Source organism: Rhipicephalus microplus, chromosome 1, assembly GCF_043290135.1.
Source record: "Rhipicephalus microplus isolate Deutch F79 chromosome 1, USDA_Rmic, whole genome shotgun sequence".
In the NCBI taxonomy this organism is placed as follows: domain Eukaryota; kingdom Metazoa; phylum Arthropoda; class Arachnida; order Ixodida; family Ixodidae; genus Rhipicephalus; species Rhipicephalus microplus.
Window position 1 is genome coordinate 285481005 of NC_134700.1, and position 26732 is coordinate 285507736.

Sequence of the window (26732 nt, forward strand, 5' to 3'; positions counted from 1 at the left end):
CGCTATGTCGCCGCTTGTGAGCCCTGTCAGCGTCGCAAAACACCGTCTGCCCTCCCAGCCGGCTACCTTCAGCCGATCGACGTTCCCAACGAGCCTTTCTTTCGAGTTGGTCTTCACCTGTTGGGCCATTTTCCACTCTCCACAGCCGGAAATAAATGGATTGCTGTTGCCACGGACTACGCGACGCGGTACGCAATCACACGAGCACTCCGACCAGCTGCGCTACCGACGTTGCGGACTTTCTGCTGTACGACATATTAGTGCACGGTGCCCCCCGTCAACTTCTCACCGACCGTGGCCGCACGTTCTTATCAGCTGTCGTTCATGAAATCCTGAGGTCTTGCTATACCAAGCACAAATTTACTACTTCGCACCATTCCCGGTCAAATGGCCTCACGGAGCGCCTTAACAGGACCCTAACCGATATGCTTGCCCAATACGATGCGCCAGACCACCATGATTGGGACATTCATTTGCCGTATGTGAGTTCGCCTACAATTCATCTCGTCACAACACTGCCGGCTATTCGCCCTTCTACCTACAACGTGGCCGAGACCCAATTCTACCCTTAGACACTTTACTACCTGCGGCCACTGAATATGCTGGGGAAGCCATTGCCCGCGCCGACCACGCACGCCAAGTCGCCCGTAACCGCCTACAGGCTTCACAGGAGCGCCAACAACAGCTCTACAATTCTCACCATAGGGACGTGCACTTTTCTCCGGGTTCTCTCGTGCTCCTCTGGTCACCTACTCGGCGTGTGGGACTGTCTGAAAATCTGTTGTCACCCTACACTGGACCATTCCGTAACGTTCGCCAAGTGACAGACGTCACGTACGAGATTGTTCCAACCGATCCAACAGTCATCGTCAGCTCCGAGCGACACCGTTCACGTGTCTCGGCTAAAGCACTATTACGCGCCTTCGACATCATCTGCGTAAATTTAGCACCGGGACGGTGCTTCTACCGCCGGGGGTTATCATACAACACAGCTGCTAAACACGGCTGCATGAAAGAGAAGGACGATGTCAGTTTTTGTTGGATGCTGGTCTGGCGCCATCTTGCTCGTCTAGTTCTGTGCGCTGTAAATAGATCATTAAACAAGTTACTCGTACACACGGTGCCGGCGACACCAAAATCCAGCCGAGAGTGTTCATATAATTCCCTTCCGTCTCTCAATGCCCCATAGCAGCGATTGGCATGTTCTAGTAGGAAACACTGGCCTATCACTGCGTGCTTTGCACCTTCGCAGTTCTCTCTCCTGTTCAACACAGCAGTGAGCGCCAGCGTCAACGCCGCCGCCAGGGTTGTCGTCCGCTAGTTCGCGTCTACAAATGGTTCCCTTTAGCGGAAAAGGGTGAAGTGTTTTTTTTTTTGCGGAGCGCGTACCGCGTATGGCCAGTACTCCAATGAGCGTTGCAGGCTGGGTCCGGTTAGTAGCTGGTTTTATATGAAGTGATAGCCGCGGGCCTGGACGAGAGCTAGGATACATGTGAGCCTTCGGAACTGGTACCTAAGGATGAGTATCAACACAGATCGAAGGTATCAGGGTCCCACCCTTCTCATGGAACAGAGCTGCTGGGAACTGAATAAAGTTAGGGCGCCTCAGTACCAGCGTTCCTTGTTAAGAAACACCGGCATCGAGGCACCCCAAGTACAGAAATTGCCACATAGAAGACAAGACCACTTCACGCTACACTATTTCACCATCGTTGCGGTTGGGTGTCTAACAACTAGAAAAGTATACGTACTGCCAACTCATTTCGAGTAGGCGACCTTTTACTACTGCTCGTATTTTTTCTTTCTCGCCCCAACCATCCCACACTCAACACAGTACTGTCACTAAGAGTGCCAGATAATATTCTATTCACTAGATTACATGCCAAACATCCACCATCCTTACCATGCCAACACGACATGGTGTTCCAGAAATGGATAGCACTAAATCGAACACAACAAAGAAGACACACAGAAGCACAAGACAGGCAGTACTAGCTGCGAGTGAAGTCTGCCCTGCGATTATTTTCTCTCTTTGTCTTGTTCGATTTAGCGCCATCCATTTCTGAAAGTTATGAACTAACTAGACCAGCAAGGTATTTTGTTAACCTTTAAGTTGTTTCCGAAACATATGCATCCTCAAGCAGTGCATCGGTGTGCAACATTGCAAAACTTAGGCAGAGCGCCGCTCGCATGGAGCAGGCAGAGGCAGCTGGCTAAGACTAAGGTACGCTGGCCACCTGATCATCGTGGCCTCTTGCAGGCTGAAGGTCAGCTGCATGTATACGACGCCAAATAAATGTTTCTACTTCTCAAGAGCCTCCAAGGGTGGGGGAAGAAAATGAACAATCACCCCTTTTACACTTATCCACGTTCCATTTTCGTGGACTTGGGAGCTCTGTGAGGCCATAATGAAAAAAAGTGTGGTCACCCTTGCAACAAGGCCAAGCCGTGCGTACTGTCAAATTTTATTGAGTGGCCATAAATGCAAACTGCAATTTCTCACGGACGCCCACATGAACGTGCTACAGAAACAACAGGAAAGCAATGCAAGAGGTACCACAGTGGGCAAGTACATGTAGTCAGCTACAGAATTTTGCAGGGCATGAGCTTGCGAAAAAGGGAAAGAAAAAAGTCAATTCCTGGAAGTCTGAACACACTTTCTCGAACTTGATACGGAAACTATAATGCGTAGTCAACGTAGTCAAAACCACTTTCGCAGCAGTCTGTCGACGTTTAAGTGCCAGGCTTTAAAAGCAGTATTTCACATTTCGCAAGGCAACCATGTCCCGTGAACTTTTGCAGAAGAGTTTACTTGCCCGTGCGATTGTGCAAACACACACACAAAAAAGGTGAAAAAGCAGGAAATAAGATAAATACTCCTTTTACTGGGTGACCGTAAACTTGTAACCAAACACGTCTAGAAGAACAAGTTAGTGCTTCGATCATTATCCAGCTGAAGATATGCATAGTTTGTAATTGCAAATCTCGCTCCACGAGGAAAGTATCGCAGCCGCAGATTTGCGGCATGCGTCAAAAGGCAGGTGGGAAAAGAAAAAAAGATAAGAAGCTGCGTAACAGGCAGGCAGCCGAAAAAAGTGCAATAAGCGAGAATGCAAATGCAACCGCGACACAGTGACAGAAGTGACACGGGGCTGCACTTTTCCTGCATCGCCGTTATCGCAACATGACTCAGACAAAGAAAGCAGACCGCTCACAGACCAAAATGACGCACACATACGAGACAGTCTTCACTTAAAAAAAGTGGAACATGCGTGCAAACCATGATCGGAAGGTTCGTGGAAAGGGGTACCCAAAAAGAGAACCCAAGATGCCCTGCTTCAGTAGCCAATGTGAAACCATTTAAAACAATTCTGCAAGCATGCCAAACATCGCCTGCAGGATCAAAATGGAGATGTGAATCTCCAAATTCCGACAGGGGTGTGGGCACATATGTGCGTAGTGGAGATAAGATTGAAGAGTTACGCAAAAGCTCCAACGTAGCTGCAGCAAGAGACGAATGTCTGTGTTCGAAACTAACGCCGGGCAGCGGCTGCAGACTTGGAGGGAAACCCCAGCAGGACTTTCTGTCTCAGTACTTGTGGTCCACAAAGATCCTTCCCTGGTTAGACACGTATGCTCCAGTTGTTAAAGAAAAAGCAGTCGCCTGGTAAAAGCACAGTCACAATGCGTGCAGTGCCTCATAATTGTGCCATAATCAGAGATGCTAGCCTGCTTTGCACAGGTTGCACAGTAGGAGTTCCTGGTAACCTCCTAGTAAGTAGGTACCAACAAATGTAGCACATACTTAAAGCTGCTTCCCAAATTTGTCCCAACAGGATTACATACGTTCAAACCTGGATATATTGAACTAAAAATGCAAAAGAGCTAGACATACTTATAGCTTTCAATGTGAAATTCACCTATATAAGGCGTACAAGAAAACTCCGCAAGGTTTTGATGGTCTCCATAGGTTGTGAAAAGAAAAATTCTATCAGTTTGTCTCTACAATCATGCAGTAAAGGCAGATGCTTTTCACTAACATTTGTTTTTTATTGGCAATTCCTTGAAGAATGTGCATATCTGACAAGAAGGCGTGTTAAGTTTTTAATATAGAATGGCAGCACGGTTTTAGTTGATGAGTACAGGTAGTGTGTTTTCTTACATGGTGGTTGGTTCTCTCAATGTAATTACTATACACCACATTACACAGCTGTGTTGTGCAGGCAGAAGCTAGTGAAAGCAAATCCACTGTTGCAAAGTACAAATAAAATCCCTGCCCTATGATTCATCCATATTTAGATACATGCACTCTGTTCTTTTTTGCTTCACAGCTTTCACTGCCCTCCAGATTACAGCATATGCTAAAACTGAGCCTTTGTCAGCAGGAACCTTTCCTAAATGCAAATGAACACCTGTTAGCAGAATCTTACTACCACATGGTGCACCAAAGTACAGCCCTCTATATATTAGCTGTGGAGCTGAGTGTTCGTTATGGACATAGCAGTGCACTCTCACATCAAATTTCCACTTGGACGTTAAAACCCACGAAATCAGTCTATATATCCAGGTTCAACTGCACTTGAAGCATGTGACAAGCAGGTAGGACAAGTGCGAGGACAAGTGCGAGGGCAAGCAGCACTGAGACACTCAATAACACACACACAGTATGGCTAACTTACACACAGTAATACAACAAACACACAGTGCAACTTGCATTCAGCTTGGTTATCATATAGTTTAAACAAAATAAAAACAGGAAAGATGCTATGGCAACCACACTGTTTCACTGTGAATGGCATAACATAAGCAAATAAATGCACTACCTTGACACTGTTACGAGATTTGCATAATTAAGCAAGCGCTATCTGCAAAAGTCTCGCACATGTTAGACACTGGCCAAATAAGGAGTCATCACAAAGCTATACTTTTGTTCCTGAGCCTAAATGGTACTGACAGCATGATCGTTTCGATTCTAGCATGTTAACTCGTGACATATGCTATACATTACACTTGCATGGCAACTGTAACATCAAAGGGACACTAAAGGCTACTATTAGGTCAATGCTGAATGTTGAAATAGTGGTCTAGAAATTTTTTAGTGCTACTTTTGTGCCAAGGAAGTGCTTATTTTGAAATAAAATCATGTTTTGGTGATCCACATCGAGTTAGCGCACTTCAAGTTACCCAACTCGAGCAGAATGTGTCGCGTCACTGTTGCCGTGCACAACGTTGCTTGGATTAACTGCATGGCCGCCGACACTAATAGCAGCAGAACGAAAGCAAAGGGAGCCACATCAGCAACAACGGTCATTCCTACCATTGGCTCCGAGATGGCAGACATGTTTTGGTTCAACTGGGCCCTGCTAGATGGCACGAACTGTTCAGTTTTACCAGGCAATTGAACTTTTGAACCACTCACGCCAGCATTTTATTTTTTCTCTTGATAAACAGAAGATCTCTATTTAGTGCCGGTAGTCATTTTGCAAATGTCCTATCGTAGCGCACGTGTTCTCATCTATTTGCCTTAATTTCTCGTTAAGTAGGGCACTTCTGTTTATAATATTGTCGTTTCAGACATCATACATGGAACTTTCACTCTGAAATATATTGTTACTTGACTTTAGTATCCCTCTAACAGCCACTACTTTACCATTGCTTGTAGTTGCAGCTTAAAGGCATTAACAATGCTGCAAATAAAGTTTACTTGTAACATATGACATTGAAAATAAAGTCAAGATGCTTATCTGGCATGAAGTTAGCTGAATAAACAGTATTTTATAGCCTAGATAAAATTCAATGAAGGTTACAACTAAAGCGCGAACTGCCCAAATAGAAACTTGGCAGAACACAAAGTAACATTCACAGTGAAAAAAATTTCTCAAGTTCCCACAATAAAAGTGAGCCTGCAGTGTGCACACTTACTGTTTTGAAGGTTGTACCTAATGTTTCAGCGTGGCTTGAAACATTTAAATAGTAATGAAGGAAAGAAAATCAAAATAAGCGATACTCTGACAGCACAACAAGCAAAAGCGCAATGAACGACGCCACCATATGCCCCAGCTTTGGCCTCGTGTACACCCTTTAATTGCAATGGATAGCAATGGCAACATTCTTATCGTCGTGATAAATAATGATGCTCCTCAGCATATTATGCCGACCTGAAGAATGCTGAACTTATCAGCACATGTTCAATAACAACTAACAAAGCTTGTAACAGAGGGTGGCAAGCTCTGCGCCTTCAAACTAAACTAATTTTACCAAAGCATGATCTAAAACTTGAATATAACGACACAAGCTTTCTTTCTGTTTTGCTTCTACAGTACAGACCCTGCCCTGATTTGTTAACAGATCAACTATGCTACGTTTAACACTTGATGCCACGCTATACCAACTTGAGAACCTTCTAACGGCCTCCAGAGATTGCCAATGAAACTCGACACCTGGCGCAGCCTGTCTGAATAACCCAAAACAGTCCATACCGAAACAATGTTTATGTATCAAAAAGTTTTATCACATCGCCGTTCATTTATCTCGTTTACCTGCACACCCATCTTTTATTGTCAGGGAAGTAGTTAGGTGCTTATGGATCACAATAGCAGATTCGTGCTCACTTACTCCACCATTACAATGAACTTTACTGAAGAATGGTTAAACAGCAGCAGTTTACAGCTCTCGGAGTGTAAACATGTACGCAGATAAACGCTGCCACACAAATGTGGAAAACAATGTACAACGTGGTGTATCCCAACACTTGTGCCCAAACAGGTTGTATGCCCTTTTTCTACCGGCCTTGCTCTCTTTGGTTGATCCAGCCACATTTTAACATACAGCCTTTACATGACATTTTCTACAAGCCAAGTTAACTACTGCCAACATGCCTTCCTTCTCAGCACTCCTTTAGTATTTTACTGGAAGGTTCAAGCTCAGAACAATAGTGAGGCTTTTCTTTATTTCCTTTTGCAGACACAGAAGACACAGGAGGCCAGGAATGAGAGCAAGCAGTTTATGTCAAACAAGCCCCAGAGAGCATTGGGCGCTGCTTAGCAGACTCATCGAAGAAGCACCAATTGAGACACTCTTTGTTAACTGGCTCTCAATAATATCAACATATTAAGAGAGCTATGCTTATGTAACCTAACTGCAATACCATAGTTTAAGAATACCCCGAAAGTGTTTCTAAGAAAAAGATAAAGCACCCCCCTTTCCTCAACATTAACCAATCCCCACCCCTTGTTTTATCAGGCGTTTTGCGTATGTTCACTGGCCCCAGAATTTTCAAGCTTCTCTTTCTTCATTAATAAGACCACAACGTGTGAGTAATGCCAGCAGACATTTTTCAGGAACCCCCCAGTCCCTCTTTGCCACCACTCTGTCCTGACGAGCCACCATTGGCAACATTGCTTGGCAATCTCATGGAGAGTCAGCGTCGGTGTTGCAAGTATCGGTGCGCCCCCTTTTCCTGCATGGCATCTCGTCATCCAGATAGAAACCGCAACGTCCGGCATCGCGCTTCTTTGAGCTGCTCTGCTGCAAGAAAGCATTTTATATCAACAGAGTCAGTGCGCTACACACATCTTTGACTTGCAAGGTTGTGAGAAAAAGTAGACATCAAAGAAAAGCCCCTCCTATTCATTCCGTGCTCGCACATTTGACTTCCACATGTCTACAAGCATCTGCATGTCTGTATAAAGAGCTAAAGCAGTGCAATGAGAACTAACAAAAGCAACGTTGCTTCTGTTAACTTTCAAGGACAAAGGCAACGCATACACAAGGTTCACATCATTTTCATTCTGTCAGCTTCAACCTTACAGTCTCACAGGGTGTCATTCTTTTCTCTTTTTTTCTTTTTTTGAAAAGTTAAAGCCCACGTATCTATCAATCAATTTTTTTCTCTTTTCTTAGGAAGAGCAGTCTGACGAAACAACCATGAAGGGATGCTCGCATCCCCTTATAAAATGGTTACCCCACAATGCACTCGCGTGCCCTGCAAAGCTACCTTCCCCAGTGGATATGGGCCAACACAAGGTAGTGCCAGTGTTTTCACGAACACACGACCTGGTGGCGAGGATATGTGGGGCCACCAGGAGCAGCATTTTGTTTCTCTCGCACTGGGTCACGCAGGCAAGCGCCGACCACATGTAATGGGGGAGATCCGCTGGTATGATACTGTGTACTGCTTCTCAATGACCCGAACAGACCTTTGTTCGTGACTCACAACCCACAAAAAGTGTACGCTTGAGTTTCTGGGAAATACGAACTTTACTCGCTCGTTATGCCGGTGCACCAACATTAACATTGTCGATCCCTCAGCATGTTACACAGGCACGACATGGATCACACAATTCGGCTTATGGGCTTGCTATGGAAAAAGGTGCCAACAGAACTTTTTGTTGGTTCGCACAAACATGCATTGTGTCTTTTTCCTCGAGCATGTGAGACTGCACAATGACCATACCGAACTTACCAAGCATAGAACAAACAAGAATAGCCAAAGCACTAAAAAAAATTTTACAACAATGGTACACATGCATCCCAGTGGTACACCTAATGCAATGGCCCCAAACTATTACTCCTAAGAAAGAGGCGGTTTCCTGCACCATTACTGAGGAGTATCAGGAAGTGGCCTGATATGCACTACAGGGCTTATCAAGAGGGGAGAAGCAAGTGTATCAAAGCGCGACCACCACATTGACGGTCATCACCATCCACAGTTAAAAGCAGATTATCTAGCAGGTAAATCAGAATTGTTCGTGAAAAAGACAAGCCTGTCAACAAGAGGTGAAATTAAACATTTCGCTTGGAGTAAACTAGCTTTAACTCTTCTCTCGAAGAACCCCAGAGTCACAACGAAGAAAGGTCTATAAGACCCGACCCAGCCAATTGAGAGGACTGGACTTTAGGGACTATTGTGATTGACCCCCCAGGGGAGGAGCTCTATTATATTATAACCTACCTAAATGGACTGCTGCACAAAAACCAAGGGCCAGGAGTACGCTAGGACACCAGTCCCAGATATGAAGTTTCTAACTCGCATTCAAATGTGTCTTTTGTTCTTTTGCTTCATGCATGTCATAAATTAGTGTTCGCAACTTCTTTCCTTTGATTTGATTGATTGATATGTGGGGTTTAACGTCCCAAAACCACTATATGATTATGAGAGACGCCGTAGTGGAGGGCTCCGGAAATTTAGACTACCTGGGGTTCTTTAACGTGCACCCAAATCTGAGCACACGGGCCTACAACATTTCCGCCTCCATCGGAAATGCAGCCGCCGCAGCCGAGATTCGAACCCGCGCCCTGCGGGTCAGCAGCCGAGTACCTTAGCCACTAGACCACGCAACTTCTTTCCTTGTCTATGACCAACCTTCACTGTGGTCTTCGACTGCCCATGGCTACAGCTACAACTTTAGCATGCTACCACTAAGCACTGCATGTGGGCAGCTTGTGAGACGAGCACCCAGGGTCCAGAATGACTTGTAGAGGCTTTAAAGTGACACTAAACATTTTTAACACCAAGATTTACATCCATATTGAAAGACTGGGTACTGAAATCGACAGACACAACGTTCGTTTCAGGCATAAATTAATAATAATATGTGTAGTTTTACATTCCAAAACCATGATATCATTATGAGAGACGCGGTAGTAGAGGGCTACGGAAATATTGACCATGTGGTGTTTTTTAAAGTGCACCGACATCGCACAGTACCGGGCCTCCATCGAAATGCGACCGCCGCGACCAGGATCAAACTCGTGACCGGGTCAGCAGTCAAGCAACCGCTGATCCATTGAGGCGGCCAGGCATAATTTTGAGAAAAATAATGAATTCAATGTGTTTTTCCCGAACATCCACATCAACCACATGTAGAGGCTGCATCGTCAAACCGTTAACTCGAAGATTTTATTTTTGGTGGCACTTCATGCCTCACAAATGGGCATGCCAACAATACTAACCATCAACCAGCATCTCTTAGCCTGCTCAGCTCCCACTGCAGTTCCTAGAACCTCAATCAATTGCAACGGCAGCATTCCCAGACTTCGGCTGAGGGCACGCCTCAGCGTGCTCAACGCCTTTGTGAAAATGGGCATCATGATATGTGAAAGAGAGGTCGAGAAAGGAACGAGGAAGACAGGAACACGTGCACCCCGCACGTGTCGTGGTGACTGTGACGTACGGCTCGCACTGGCACGCAGTCACCGCACGCTGACAATCCACCAAAAATGAAGCGAACTCTCGAAAAATACAGGAAATAAGCTCTGTGTATCGGAACAGTCAAATCCTCCAAAAAGAATTTCAATGTTCGTGTCATTTTCTACAATTTTAGGGGCGAAGCTCCTTATGGCGTGGCTTGGGCGTCCCTCGTATGTAACCACCAGTGGCACATACCCGAAATAGGTATAACACTTGACCTCCAAGGTGGTGCCAGTGAGAGATTTCTTCTGTGCGTTGTTTAACAATAAAAAATAGTGCTCAATGTACATGCCAATGGCTGCTAATGGGGAATGAGAGACATGAGCATTCGGCTTTTAGTCAACGCGCACGCTGCGATCCCCATTAGCAGCCATTGGCATGTACATTGAGCACTATCGGACAAGAAAGGGATGCTACATTATACTCGCTGGGTGTAACCTCCTTAGCTTTAGAAAGGTTTAGCGAGCGTTGAGCCGCAGTGTCATGAATACAATGAACTTGTATATATACCATGAATGAACTCAAGGTGGTTAAAAATGAGAAGTAGATACGAAGCGCAAGCCGTAAGAAAGTAAAAGCCGAATTCTCCTGTCTCTCATTTCTCATTAGCAGCCATTGGCATGTAAATTGAGCCCTATCTGACAGGGAAAGGTTGCTACGTTATACTCGCTGGCGTAACCTCCTTGGTTTTCGAAAGGTTTAGCGAGCGTTTGGTCGCAGTGCCAGGAATACAGTGAACTAGAATATACCATGAACTCGAGGTGGTTAAAGGTGGGAAGTGGACCCAAAGCGCAGGCCGTAAGAAAGTGTGCGTGTGCCACCTCTCGTTTAGTCCTTGGAATGTCCGCTGGATGGCGGTGCTTCTATATAGGGAATATATGATAAAAATATGCGAGATGGTGGGACTTGGAGTGTTGAATAGATGAACGAATGGACACACAAACAGATGCATGGATGGACGCATGAACGGACGCAGGGGCGGATGCACGAAAGAACGCAGGGATGGGCGCACAAACAGACGCATGGACGGTCACACAGACGGACGCATGGACGGACGAATGCTTTGCCCCACTCTCCATCATTCACTCCGTGGATATGTTGCCATTTTTTTGTTGATATCTCTTTGTTTTAGAGTATCAACAAGGTGCGAGATTGAGCTAATCTGTAGGGCATGATATTAAAGTACATGTCCCAATAGTAAAGATTTAGTTTCAAAAAGCAATTGCAAGCGTTGTCTTTACAGTTTCTCACTCGGAAGCTTTTTCCATACTGTCTCATATCACTTAAATTCTGATATAGTCAAGCCTATAGAAGCCAAACATGCGCATAAGAAATTATTGTCAATTTAGAATATACTTTAACACAGTGCAAGACAGGGGGAGTTTGAGCATAGCTTAACAAAATAATTGTGATGCAACTATGACGAGGAAGAAAAACGAGAAAAGAGGTACTATCCTGTGCTCTCGTTTTTCTTCCTCGTCTTAGTTGTGCCACTAGTATTAAGTGAAGCTATTTAGAAAGGTGTGATACCGACAGGTTAATACGCACAAATGCTCAGTGCTAAGCATGTACCAAGTATGTTCACCGCATCTTTCAATGCTGTACTTCTGCAAGTGAACTACTAACAGTACCACAATACCTTCTCATAGATTTGCAAGCATTCAAGACTACAAAACAGGTCCATTTCTGTATATGCAACCAAACAGAACACCAAAACTGAAGAAAAATACATGCCATGCACAATAAATTAGCCAGGTGGATGTATCAAAATGTAAAGCAAAACCTTAACTGCATTCAACAATGACACAATTACTTTAATATGCTTTACTGCAAAGCAGAAGTGTAATGTGGTGAAACATGCAGACAACAGTAGGAACGGTTTTTTTATTGAGCATACTATCCATGCCTTACATCTATATTATTGGATTACTAACATATCAAGCTATCTTGTAACTGTTTCCAAAACTGGGCGTTTGCCCCGTCCACATTCATGCACCATACAACACAAGTTCAGATTGTCTGGAAACGATTTGTATAAGATTCAATGGTCTTTAGAGAGGAATGGTGATGGAAACTTTTCCTAAGGCCTTGAAAACAAAATTCCGAATTTTGGGGATTCTCAAGGGTTTCTAGGACATGCAAACAACCCACAAATGGCCAACCCATACTCGGGCTTGAAGCTAGTAGAGATGACAGTGCTAAAACAGTAATATTTGCCCTAGTCAACAGAATTTAGAGCATTCGCTGTGTGTAAGATGTACAAACTTTCTACCACACATATATTTCACCATTCCCTAGTCGTAACAGTTACTACATCAGTGAGAGCTACAAATAATGACTGCTTTGCACCAGTGTGTGTGTTAGTGCAAGTTCAGCATGCATGCATAAATTCACTATGTTCTACACAATTGAAGAGTTGATGCTTAAAACGTTTCAAACGCCGATACTTAAACACTGCTACGGGAGGGCGGGGATGTTTACATCACGTCCCTCTAGTGCCATCGACATGCCGATATGTTCGCACATTTGCGTTCTACATTGGCTGTGATGCATCCATAATTTTTGCATCTCTCTCCACAAAAGCTCTGAAATGGTTGCACCATATGTTGCTCTTTTTCAGATGCCGATTTGTTATAGTTTTCTAGATTTTATTCTTTCCTTTGGTCTGCCCACTGTAAGTCTTTTCTAGTGGCCACCATACAAACACCATAGCCGTGCAGTTTCGTCACATAAAGCACACATTCTTTCGCAGCAATAAACTTATGTGTTAATTTTAATGATATGCGCAAGATCAAACAGCACTATGGGCGAATCCGCAGCAAAAAAAAAAATGAGCGCCGATCAAGTTTAAAAGCACGCATCTTACCTTTTTGTCCCACTGCTGGTGGAGGTACCGCAGCAGGATGTTGGTCTTTTCAGTTATGATCACTGCATTGGCATTGTGACAGTGCACACTACGTGTGAGAATTCATGTCCTATTCAAGGTGCAGTAATTCTTTAGAGTAATTAACTAGAAGATATTTTGTGCATCTGTGTATGTGACAAGGACTATAAGAAGCGGAGGAAGCAATAACATTGAAAAAAGTCATATGTACATTATTATAGCTTGGAGTGCACAGTATTTATTGACAAGCGCTCCCGTTCTAGTAATTTTACTTCTTAAAGACTTGAAACAGGCCAATGGCAACTGCAGAATACAGGTTGATGTACGCTTCAAAAACATGCAACACACCCAAAAAATGCACAAAAGAAAGGCTTATCTAGCTTAGAATAGACTTTATTCACATTTTCTTCATGCAGAAGACTTTAAAGAAACTAGAGACTAACACTGAATTCCTGAATTTCATACTTACCAAATGCTATCACGGGGTCAGTGTGTTGTCATGCTTATCATGGCATTCCTACACAAGGACGGTTCTTATGCAAATGAAATTCCCTGTGTATGCCTAGTTACACTTTATCTTGATTTATTGAAACACAATCAACTAGTTACATGAAGCTGCTACCAAAACTAATATTATAAAATTATAACCTCAAAATAGTACTTTTCATATCAATAACTTTCCTTAGTACAAATTTGAGCACGTGGTTGCTACGACTGAAGTGGACCCAGTAAAAGCTGAATTGTCCCATAACAGCTGTCGTTATTTGACAGGCCATGTTACTTCTACTACATGAAGTGTCAGCACCAAAATAGCACAGCAGTTTCTTACCCTGATCAGGTTGGTGGTCACGAGTGGGAAGGTACACCGATGGCCTTCGCACCTTTCATAGAGAGTAAAATGGGACCGCTTAAAGCACCAGCACTAGACAATGGCCGTCAAGTAAAAAGTCATCAAGCATGAGAAGAAAACGTCAACAGTATTCATGTGAATAGAGAATTAATATTGCAGATTGCACATAAATAAAACTCATACATCTGACAATAATGCATGTGCTATTGATGAGCAAAGTCAAACAAAGTTTACTTGATCTTCACAGGCCATCCTTGGACATCCAAATGTGGTTCAAATCATGCAAGGTTGAAATTAAATGAGAAACTCAAAGGAATAAAACAAAAGCATGGAGTCTTTAGTTCCTCATCCCAGTGTAAACCTACGTCATTTTCTTTTCTTTTTTTTTTTGGCATAGGCACTTGAGTGAACACCACTGTTTTCCTTAAAGAGGGTACTGACACCTTTCTCCGGAGGAGTGTTTACTTTGCCACACAAATCTCCTGTATACAGAGACTGCTCTGAGCAAGTGTGACTTCCAACAAATGGTGTTACATATTCAAGTCAATTTTTTCGCGCAAAACCTATCGACATCGACACTCACTTAGTGTCAGGCTAAAGTACTAATCCTGGTGACTTCACGCAGCAGTCTGGCTAGCTGTGATGACGTCAAGCAACAAAACACACAAAATGGCAGCTTGCGTGTCACCTTCTCGGTCATCTGCTCGCGCTGTGCAATCGTGCGGTCACTGTAATCCGGTGTATCTGGGAAGCGAGCTAGAGGAGTCTGGAATAGTGTACGTGCACAAGATACACGCTGATAAGAGGGCAAAAAAAAATTTATTTCAAGTTCGTCGTCACGGCACCGATATATTGCTTTGTCAAGTCTTGGGCCAGCGAAATGGGGGACAATAGGTTCAAGTTCCTTTGATTCCCGTCAAATCCAGCCCTGAGGCAAGGGTGGATGTCGCAGCCGAGGCTGCACGCCAACCAAGCGGAGTTTACTCTGTTCACTGCACTTCACAAGCGTACACGTGTAACATGCATTTGCTGAGCAATTTCGGATCGTCGACTGAGAACGCTGTGCACCCCTGCTGTGACAGTTGCAACACGTGCAACTCGGCAAACGAAGCAGACGGCTGAAAAAGTGACGCGCAGACGAGGATACATCACAAAAACTTGCATCCGCACATACTCTAGTGGCGCTGGTCATATTATGTCGTGACATCAGGGTACAGTAGGAATCGAAGCGTTTTTAAAAGCATGCTGTAATTAATTTTTCAGCGCCCAGTGACGCTTACTGGAATATTTTCTATGCTCTTGGGGGCTTGGCCTACCATTTGACACAAAGAAACTATACAGTAAGTTAAAAATTCCATGTCTGTACCGCTTTAAGAACAACCTTTTCTTGTGATGCACGTCACCTTTGTTGACAAGAAAAATGCCCGCTGCAATAATGCCGAGACTCTAGTAGCGAGAGGAATGGCATGGCACACAAGACCATGGACAAGTGAAGGCAATGACAAGCGATTGCCTAGTGGTTAGCGAATCCGGCTTCTAAGCCCATAAGCCGCATAAGCATGAGATTTATCTTCCGAGAAGCAGTGTGCAGTTGTTTTAATTAAGGGCGAAGCTCCTTATGGCGCGGCTTGTGCGTCCCCCATTGTCGTAGTGTGTAACCTATGGCCCATACATACATACCAGTGGCACATACCCGCCCTCTGACTTATATCAGCATGTCCACATGTTACGAAAAAAGTGGCACAGCATCGTTATCACGCTTGCGGTGTTAAAGCGCTGACTGCATAAACCTGGTACATACTCTCGTTTAGTTTTTGGATTGTCCGCTGAATGGCGATATGATAAATATATGAAAGAAGCGACATGGCAATACTTGATGTGCTCACTAGATGGAAGGACGAACGGACAGACACACGGACGGATGGACGCACGAATAGGTGCACGTACGAATGGACTGGCGCAAGGACGGACATACGAATGGACTGGCGCAAGGACTGACTTACGGAGGGACGCACTAACAGAAGCAGGGACGCATTGACGAACGCTTCACCCCACTAATCATCGTTCACTCTGTGGATATGCTGTGTTCTTTTTTTTCCCCTCTATGCTGTGATCTTTTTTTTTCCCCCTCTATCACTTGAAGCTAACCCTGAGGAGGCCATAAGACAACAGCTGTGTTGTGGAAATGGTCGTGAAAAACTCCTTTAGTCTAAAGCATCGTTTAAGCATCTCATAAATATTTAAATTTATTATTAAACATGCAGTACGCTAGTATGCATATGCAGCTACTACACAAGCCGTATAGTAGCATCATTGCCGTAAATTATAAGGAGGGGGGGGGGGGGTCAGGGGGGTCTGAACATTCCTTGTGTTCAGGATGGCAAGGGTAAGTGTCCCCCTTGAGATTTAGCTTTAGCACATATAATTGAGTTAACAGTTCAGTGTTGTGCAATCAACTTTTTTAAAAGCTGTCTATCTTTTACTACGTACCTGCATTCAATGTCCCTCATCTGTGTGAACTATCGCAACCGCAAGAGAGGTTAAAAAAAAAGAGACCAAATAGAACAATGCATTTGCTCGAGCTCAGACCCCATGCTTGTTTTTATTTTATTATTATTTTATTTCGAAGCATGCTTTAAAGGAGTTGTGAAAGGTCGCTTTTACACGACAATGCGGCACCATTGGTAGCCACACACCAACTAGGAGACATGAACCTCAGTAGACCAGTATAGATGCTTTGCCTATCATGAAATGCTGAACTGCATGGCATCTGCGAGCACGCGAGGGACGCCCATCGGCGTCTTTGCTATATGTGCACAATCCACGTCCCACAGGAACACTGCTTAATATGACATGAGCTGCAGAGTTCAAGCTAGCATGGATTGTGTATGGCAAAGACACCAATGGGTGTTCCGATTGCGAGCACTCGCGAGTACCATAAAATTCCGTGTTCCTCGATCGGCAAAGCATCCATGCAGGTCTACTCTAATTACGCTGACATCACCTAGTTGGTGCGTATGGATGCCAACGGTTCCGCACCGTCGTTTTAAGAGCAGCCTTTTCACAACTCCATTAATAAGACACAAACCCTATTAAAATAAACGAAATGGCCATCATGGCCTGATTTGTGTCACCCCTTGCGATTTTTCTACTTACGCCGCTGAGTAGCATACTAAGATGATAGCGTACACTGCTTGCTTTTGATTTCGTTTAGGCTCTTTGGACGGTCACATGCTTCAACTACATTGTTTTTAGGTTGTCAACATCATTTCCGAACAGGTTTAGAGCAGTTACTAACAAATATTGCACTTTGTAGAAGCATGAAGCAGCACTACCATGTGCCGTGTAAAGTGAACTGTATAATGAAGAGTTCAATTACAGCAGCAACAGAAACCATGAGTAAGTTACATAACTTCCACCACGTGTACACAGTTCTTGAAAGCAATAGTGAAGCTGCTAAGAAACATTCCCGACTACAAGTGCCAACAAGGTTACAGAACAGCTGTTTGCTATCTTTACAGCATATGTTTCTTAAAAGCGAATCAACTAATCTCAAAAGTTAAGGTAACTCGTCAAGAAGGAGGTTGTCTTCAAGAAGAAACAAGCAAACAAATGTGAATACAATGCAAATAGACATTTTATACTGCTTAAAAATTATTTGCTTTGTGTTCGTAATAAGGCTTCTGATAAATTTTCAAATGAGTGGTTGCCAAACAAGACTGTGCCTATTTGCAAGCATGCAATGGGCTTCACCTAGCACCAAACAAAACCAAATTAGCAAGTTCAGCAGCTCTAGTAGCAGCTTGAAGCATCCAAGTTAACTATGCTACAAACTAACTACAAGAATTATCAAGTGACTTGGCCTTGGGGTATCCCTTTCAAGCCTCTTTGTCAACTCTGATATCAGTAACAGCCATGGCAAGACAGCAATAATGTGTTTGATTTTAAACCTCAGTGAATTATTTTACAAAGTGTAAATATCACTCTTTAAGGAAACTGAAATAGATGCATTGGAACACCGCGCATAATATCAATTCCTGATACGACACTTCCTAGAAAAATTTATTTCATTGGTGCAACATAAAACTCACCTACACAGCTAAACAATCAGAATTCATATGAAGCTAGCTTGTGTATATGGCAAAAATCAGCCAAATCCCCATGACTCATCCCACAGGATTTGGCAGAAAATTTAAGCATACCCTCTCATACTTTGTGCTTACAGTGGTTCTGCAGGATGAGTCCGCTTGGAAGCGGGTGAAGTTGTTCTCGTTGTAAGAAGGCAGGCCCTTCAGGAACTCTGCAGCAGACTGAAGCAAAGAACACCTACAACTTATAGATTAACAACTCACGTCAGTGACATAACACAACAGTATGATAGACAAGTTTCTTTACGTTCACACAGAACATGGCACGAAATCAGCCAATAGAGAATTTTTGAATTCGGTTTGTAGAGTGCACTGCTTGGGTATACAAGCCAATTTCTGAAATATTACATACATACCCAGCAGGTTAGCATACATGAGCAGTAGTGACAAAAGCTAATGCAAACTTTCGGGTACACCATTCGAAAACTTCCTAATCATAGATTAACACAAGGGCCCATGCCCACCCTCATTACTGCTGTTGCAAAGGATCAACATGTACCTGACAGAGATAGTAAGAGCCACGTAATAATTGCAACAAAACGCAGCACAACCTCTGCAAAAGAGACAGTGTAAAATACATTTCTCTAGCAATAACAGTAACAGATCTCAAAGGACAAAATGACAAGGTGAGTGAAAACAAAAAGACAAAAAGGAAATAAAGAAAAGCCATTGGCACCACATACTGTGCCTTCGTCAGTGTCACATCTTGGTACTGCTTCACTCCATTATCCATGTAAGTAGTTGCCCTTAAATGCTTTCCAAGATAATTTTACTAATGCTTCACATCTCTGAGCTCTGAATACATCCTGAGCCATCTAAAGTTGCCAATCTACTGTGTTTTTTTCGAGCTGGAACAGTCGGGGATATAGTGCTTCAAAGGGATATAGAGTTTGAAAACACACAGACATCGCAGGCGCTCAATTACAACTGTTTATTCCTTGAGGAAACAGGTTAATATACACCCACTTCCCGTCGACAGATGCGCAACATGATTAGCCCCATTTCAATGCCTTATTCTGTAGCACAGTAATTTTTCTAACATGCAGCTAATTCTTTCCTATATTTCAAAATGTATAGTCCCGTAAGCAGATATTTTTTTTCCAAGTTAAATATCTAGGACCTCTATTCATGTTATGCTCTTAACCCACTCGCCATGTTTATTCCTAAGCATGTCGGCCGTGCATACAGACCACGGCCCCACCCTCTATGATGACTAGCGCGGCTCGCATTCCCCGCCCCGCCCGTAATTCTTGGTGGGATAAACGAAGACAGGTTCGCGCCTCGTTTTATCCTTGTTTTCGGACTTCCTCGGAGGCGCCAACGCCGCAGCTTGCCAGCGGCCGGGTCGATCAATTAAGTTTTCTTCTGCCCGCCCGAGGTACTGGCTAAACCCACGTAACGTCATAAGGTTACGCACACAAGTAGCCGCGTTTCGGAATGCCCGAAACTGAAGATCCAAGAATTTTGCGCAAGAAAAAACGCGCCAGAAGTCGCGCGATTGAATGAGCCCACCCATCTTATCGCAGTAGCCGACGGCAACCGAGCACAAGCGAAGCAAAGCGCAAAATAAAAGTTTCGCGCTTCCTTTTTGTGAGTACTTAACTTCAAAAGGCGAAAGCGTGAGCAAGCAATTCAGCAGACGAGCGAATATAGACCAGCGAACGAGCATCATACGATGCAGTGATGGCTGCCCTTCGGGCAATGGTTTCGCAGGACACCGTTTTTATTCCGCCGCATCAAGCAGCGCAGAAAAACGAAAACATAGCTTCCCCTGGCGAAACTCAATCAGCTTTGAGTGCGTGCTCAGACTGGAAACAGAGTCATTCCAGTCACGCCAGAAAATCACTTGGTTACATCACGGTCGCAAGATTATGCGTCGCTGCCACGCTGGTTCCAGACACGTCCAACACGTCCAACTCAGCACTAGCCACCATAGCGCCTGCTCTGTGAGCATACGCAATGCCACGTTAAACTTGAAAAAAAAAACTATGAAACAAATAATTTCACCAACAGAGCACACATTCAAGCTAGGGAAAAGAAGCAAAGGGGAAAAGAAGCTAACAACGTGAGCGTAATACATACGCAGTACCATCATGCTCCTCTCTCTTCCCTGACACGAAGGCAGGGGGTAGGTAGGGCTAAAGCTTGCCTTCCAAGCCGTAAAAAGAAGCAATGCAAACAGACAGTACTGCCACTTACCATTTCTACGGTGTGACGGTAAATGACAATGAGTCAATTGGCTTTCAGATGGATAAGCACCACCGACGATTCGGCGCAGGAAAATTTGGCCCTCGCGGGTGACACTGTTGAGGTGGTCAGCACTTCGCTCTGGCTCACGGAGCAACCGACGCGGAGGTTCGATTTACCGGCTGCTTCAATCAACTGTGTAGCGTTCGCCGCAATTAAACAAAGCTATAGAACAGGATTGTATCAATACATCGATATGCATCCAGATTTCTTTCCTTCGCGAATCCGACAGCTGCAATGGGCGCAATCAACTACAAATGCGACCAAATATCTAAACACTACTTGGATTGACTTGGATCTAAGCGTAACGTCGCCAATAAAATCTGTAGTTACCTATGGAGAGATGCATGCAAACTTTTCCTAGAAGTCATTAACTTTGTGCTAAAAACGTTGGCTAGAGGTTGTTACAATTTATTACAAATACTGCCTACAATTGAGAACATCTACTTGCTACATATTTTTTGTTAAAATGTAACGAAGTTGTTAACGTAAAGTAAATGTTTTTGTCTGTAAAAGCTCACAATGTGAACGTGACTGGCTTCTGACCCATGAAGTCACAAACCGATCTAGCTGTTTCGGTGGTTTTTGTTCTCGTGCGCGTTTTCGAGCGGTAGTTATTTTGAAAGGTGCCTACGGTCGCAGGGTGCCATGCAGACAATGGAAACTTACGAAATGAATTATTTGCTCTAAAATAATTGTGTATTTCAGCCCAGCAATAATGCGTTCCGCATCGACTCACCGCTCGCAATCGAGGCCAACGTTGAAGGATGCTTTGCGTGCTGCCTCTTGCGCAGCAGCCCCCGCAGCAACGGCTGACAGCGCAAAGTCTGAAGACGAGTTGTTCGCCGAATTCTACGGCTCCGCCAGTAAACAAGCAGGCGCAGAAAGTCCGATTCCTCGCTTTCACTACAAGCTGCCTTCCGACGACAATGTATTGTCGCAGAAACTGAGGGAGGAATCTCGCGCTAGGTTCCTGGAGCGTCGTAATGCCGAGCTCATGGACCACGACGAGCTGAAAACACTCATGGACGAGTTGGCTAACGTGTCCTCTCCTCCGATCGTACACGAAAAAGCGATGCTCAACTATGCAGATTTCAAGAAAGTCTCTCGACGTTGTGGCGAAAAATGTCGCTCTTTCTTCACTGCCAAGGTCTTTGCTAAGCTCCTGCAAAAGGACCCGTACGGCCGAATATCCGTAGACGACTTCTTCAATTACGTCATGAAGAAAGTGTGGATGCAACAGACTCGTGTTAGCCTCTCTTTCTACGACGCTTCTGGTCAAGGCTACCTGAGAGAGGCTGATCTGGAATCGTACATAAAGGATCAGATACCTACCCTGCCTCAGATTAACGGCATTGAGCAAACGTTTCACTCTTTCTATGTGTGCACGGCTCTGCGGAAGTTCTGCTTCTTTCTCGATCCTTTGCGAACTGGAAGGATAAAGATACAGGACATCCTGTGTTGTCCGTTCCTCGACGACCTCACAGAGCTTCGCAGCGACAAGCTGGCCAGCTCCGATCTGGACACGAACTGGTTTTCTGCCACATCGGCCCTCAAAGTTTACGGTGACTATCTCCACTTAGACAAGACTCACAATGGAATGTTGAGCAAGAGTGAGCTTGCTAGATATGGCAAGGGAACGTTGACGCAGGCATTCATTGACAGAGTCTTCCAGGAGTGCCAGACATACGACGGTGACATTGACTACAAGACGTACCTCGACCTTGTCTTGGCTCTGGAAAACCGCAAAGAACCGCAGGCACTGCAATTTTTCTTTCGCATCTTGGATATCAATGGTCGTGGTTACCTGGACGTCTTCTCACTGAACTACTTCTTCCGGGACATACAGGAGCAGATGAGAAAACATGAGCAGGAACCGGTGAAGTTTGAGGACGTGAAAGATGAAATATTCGACATGGTGAAGCCAGAGGACCCATGCAGAATTACTCTCAAGGACCTTATACGTTGTGGTAAAGGCAGCACAGTAGTCAGCATTCTCATAGACGTCAACGAATTCTGGGCCTATGATAACAGGGACACACTAGCTGCAGATGTCTGAATAGTGCACTGCCAGCATTTAAATGACTTTCCTTGTGTACGCGAGACCTCACATTCCGGTAGCATGAACGACGCTGGTTACATGCCAACCGCTTGAATGAAAGTACTGGCAGTCATGGTAGCTAGTGTCTACGGCCTCCGGCTACTGACCGGAATGACTAAGAGTTTGTTTCCGACCTCATTGGTCGGTTTTTGGGGGAGGCAAAATGCTAGGATGTCAGTGGACCTTAAAGAAGCTGGGAAAGAACCCCATACCTGAACGAATTTCTGGGCAACTAAGAAGCTTTTCTTTCCGTGAAATCCGTGCAGATTTCAAATAGGTGTGTGCGCGCTCTTGTGCGAGACGAAATTCAAAAGACGGTGCCAGGTCACAACCTCTGTGCGAGCCAAGCCGGCCGGAGCCGGTAATGTGACACCAAAATGGACCTCCTGTGTACAGCTGTGCAACTTTGCGCAGAGTCCGGGAGAAGGCAGAAGAGGAACGTCTGTGCAACTGGAGAGATGCCATATTCTTGTCTCTCGGCAGTTTTCTTTACCTAAATAAATGCTGTTTTGTTTAAGTAACCGTTCTTGGACAGCTTTTCCTTCCCGTCCCCCGAATCATCGTAGTTTAGCATCTAGCAGGTGGTTGTCCATTTTCCCCATTATCATTTGTCGCAACCTCAGAGCCCCGCCCCCCCTTCCCGAGTCTCTGTGGGACATTAAAGCCCACAAGCTGACAAATCAACCTTATATGAAAGCACCTTTTAGTAACATGAAATTTCCAGTTAAAAGTATACATTTTGCATTATTCACGCATTTTCAGCATCATTACAATAACTCAACAACGATATTACTATGCATTGTATCACTGTTCTGTGATTGTATTTGCTCATAATTACCACGCGGTCTTCATGGGGTTATATTGTGAGGGCTATGAGGGTTATATTGGCGCATCAAATTATCGCATGCAACTTTAACGTACTTATAATCAACCCTTATGCATAATACATGCATAGGAAAGTATCAGATACACACCTGTCATGTCTGCACACAGTACAATGCATGTATAAGAAGGAATAAGATTGTTCCAGCTTTCTTTGTGCCTATTGTACTTATCTAAAAAAGAAACACACCGCACCTTCTTTGCTTGGCCCACTAGACCGCTAACTGCATTATCTTAGAATTCCTTGAACATGCTCTGGCAAGTAATTCTATAGCAGCCAAGCACACATAGATTTGCATGGTACATTGGACATCCAGACATGCTTCAAATGTACAACTACACATTTCACTTGTCATCGAGGTTTGGTGTGTGTCTTTTAAGGGAGACCTTTAGGTCTGAATTATATAAAATTTTTTATAAGCATGGCAGCTTTACAGAACTTAGGCACTATATGGTCTACTACAAGAAAGGTGAGGTGAGATCGCATTCATCAGCACATTTTAGCAATTTATCATAACTAAAGGTGTAATCAAACATCATTTATAGCCAGTCTGGTTGTATTTTTGCAGAATGAAATCTCAAGCTTGAAGTACATGGCCAATTTATAGCTTTGCACCTATTTTGAACAAGTAAGAATGATACTATTTGATGCACCTGCCACAACATTCCACATTGAACAACACACTAATATTGTTTAAAAAAAAAGTGGTCTAAGAATCGTTAGCTCTATTCTGTCTTGATGGTACTATTAAAGGTGTGCCGAAAACAAAATGTGCCTTCACAAATAATGATAAGTATACTGGTACTAATAACCTGTCATTAAGGATAAGTACCACTATGATTCTGCTATCTCTCTTTTGTGCACCACAAACTCTCAGGGGTACCCTGCAATTCACATAGAAAACGAGGAGAGATTGCATTCCTGTGGTTTCTTGGAGAGACATTCTTTGACCTAATGTCTCAAAGGGCCTGGTGTTACCACCATATTTTCATATCTATGCACATTGTACCAGACCACATTTCTGGATGTTGTAAGATCAGAAAACATATGGCAGCTGAGGAAACTATAGTATCGGAAACAAAACTTGAAAGCATGCCCAGTTGGCCTTTCTTCATTCGGATTCTCACATACTTGTAAAGGCACACACAGTATGTAAAATATTGGTAAGGAACACAAGTCGAAAAGGTTTTCATGTAGATTGGTGGACTATGCTTTGGTGGACTATAAATTTTTCTGAAAAAACTGGAAGGTAATTAACATAAAAAATAAGTATCCGACTGGCTATTCCCAAATGTAAAGCTAAATTGCAAAGCATGTTACTGTGATGTGGTGTTGCAACTACTGTGGTATTTTCAGGTCTCTAAACTCTCATCATTTAGAAAGTGCTGCTAGAAAATGCTAGCTTGAGTGCTTGCTTTTATTAGCATTAGGATAATGTCATGCAAGGGTTGGGTAGAATTTGCACAGAATCAAGATACAAATGTAGTCTTTGCTGTCTCGTTCAGCAATCGAAATGGTACTTTATTAGTTTTGAAAAGAATACTAGGAGTCTAAGTTAATGCGATTTTTTCTTAACTCTTCCTTTCAACATAAGGTATAATTAACCTTGGGTATAATTAGGTATAACTATACTTAAACAAAGTAGTCTAGTCATCGACATGAAAACTGTTATATGCTAATTTTCTAATAAGCAAGTGTGCTATTATTTGAGGAACATATAATGATACCATCTACTCGAAAGGTTTGCTGTAGATATTGAAGGTCGATTGGTGTCGATGGCACAGAAACGACCACTCAAAGATTTATGCTTCGCACCATTACCACATGCAACGACACTACCATGTTGGCATGTCAGCTGCCATACGACCAAGTCAATTTGTAGGCCATTATGTATGCATCTTCTAAATGCACCATTTCTAAATAAACGGTTTTCTTCCCTTTGTGCAGTTTAGGTTGTGACTGTCTCCATAAATAAAGTTGATAATTGATCTTTGGAACAACAGAGTGGCAGCATGCAGTGCATCTATATCACCAGCGCTGCTATGAATGTCACTCCAGCCTGTGCGCATTATCTTTCGCTCAAGAATGTCCACAAGTATGAGCTTCCCAGGGCCGCTCATTGTTTGCCACTCTGATGGCATCGGCAACAAAGTTGTGATTTGGACCGGGTGACTATGGCAGTAACACAGTTCAGAACTTCCATGTTTGCAGCATTGTATGTGCATATCGCACTCAAGAAATTGTGCGGGAAACCAAGCAGCATCAGTAATTTCAGTTGCTGATGTATCTCTGTGACAGTGCCACGGGAAAAATTTAAGCACATAGGCCCCTAATTGTATCTCGCACCTGAAATGTTGACAACTCTACAGTATTGCTGCTGCAATACACATTTGAGAGCACAAGTGAACAAATTTGCTTACCTGTAATCTATATCTTGTTTGAGTCCACCCTTCTAACTCCATTATAGGGATATGCTCCACCGAAATAAAGTGTGACCAATATTATTTTACACATACTTTATTATAGCCGATGACTGAGAATTTCTCTGGCTACCCCGACAAACTTTGGCCACACTGGCTGTCTGGCTTCACACGAACCGTTTCGCCAACATGCGTTCAATTTTTTACCCATAGTTATATTGGGCCCTACCAACATTGGCTTCAAATGATTGTTTTGCCAATACTGGTACAACAAAAAATACATTAGAACTACACTCTAACCTAATTATAATAAAGTTGCATAAAACAAGAAATTAAGTTTGTGATATCCAAAAATTTGTTGTAAAGGTTATTCTTAACACTGTATCTATTATAATAAACTTTTTTATTTACTTTGTTATAAACAATGTTTCATATTCGTTTTCGTTATATTGACATTTGAGTGTATATGCATTGTACATGCACATAGAACTATGGGCATGTCTTTCACTGTAACGTTAATATCTGAGCTTGTTATAGAAAAGGCATGAGTGTGCTTGCATGTGCACGTACATGCCTGCATATGGTGACATGAAGAAAAGAATATCTTTGGTTTATAACTGAAAAGTCACATGCACTTTTTAAAAAAAGCACTGTTCAACATTTTGATGTTTTGGCTGGTGCACACCCTCTCTTAAGACACGACAAAATACATAGCCAATCACACACATAACAAGCTAGCTTCATATGCCATTTTCCACACAAAAATAAAAATAAAAAAAGGAGACAGCCTATTTAGACAAGGAAAGATGGCAATAAAAAGAAGTAAAATGAAAACAAATCAGTACAGTGAACTTGGAAGAGAAAGTTTGATGTTACCGCATGGTTATGCTAATAGAAGAATGTAGCCTCATACCAAAGTGAAGGAGAAGATAGACAGGCAGACAAATAACTTTATTGGGTCCCGAGAAACTCTACTATTTTAGAGCAACGTCGCCAGCCGCTCCCAC

At 43.5% G+C, this 26732-nt stretch overlaps 2 protein-coding genes across 5 annotated transcripts; one reads left to right on the forward strand and one right to left on the reverse strand.

Annotated features, from left to right (window-relative positions):
* Positions 1–6930: 6930 nt before the first annotated feature.
* On the reverse strand, positions 6931–20564 carry LOC119188282 (DET1- and DDB1-associated protein 1). Of its 4 annotated transcripts, none has more exons than XM_037436243.2 (5): positions 20274–20564; positions 18129–18236; positions 13906–13957; positions 13059–13120; positions 6931–7524 (listed from the first exon to the last, which is right to left on the reverse strand). In XM_037436243.2, exons 1-5 carry the CDS (start codon positions 20274–20276, stop codon positions 7411–7413), a joined length of 339 nt encoding a protein of 112 aa, XP_037292140.2. In that variant the 5' UTR covers positions 20277–20564; the 3' UTR covers positions 6931–7410. The 4 variants fall into 4 exon arrangements, with proteins under 4 accessions (XP_037292140.2, XP_037292143.2, XP_037292142.2 ...); XM_037436246.2 differs by having other exon boundaries at positions 7273–7524; positions 18150–18236; XM_037436245.2 differs by having other exon boundaries at positions 7273–7527; positions 18150–18236.
* A 341-nt stretch (positions 20565–20905) lies between these two features.
* LOC119188283 (serine/threonine-protein phosphatase 2A regulatory subunit B'' subunit gamma) lies at positions 20906–22523 on the forward strand. Its single transcript, XM_037436247.2, has one exon. The coding sequence runs from the start codon at positions 21040–21042 to the stop codon at positions 22378–22380; it is 1341 nt and encodes a 446-aa protein (XP_037292144.2). The 5' UTR covers positions 20906–21039; the 3' UTR covers positions 22381–22523.
* The last annotated feature ends 4209 nt before the right edge of the window (positions 22524–26732 follow it).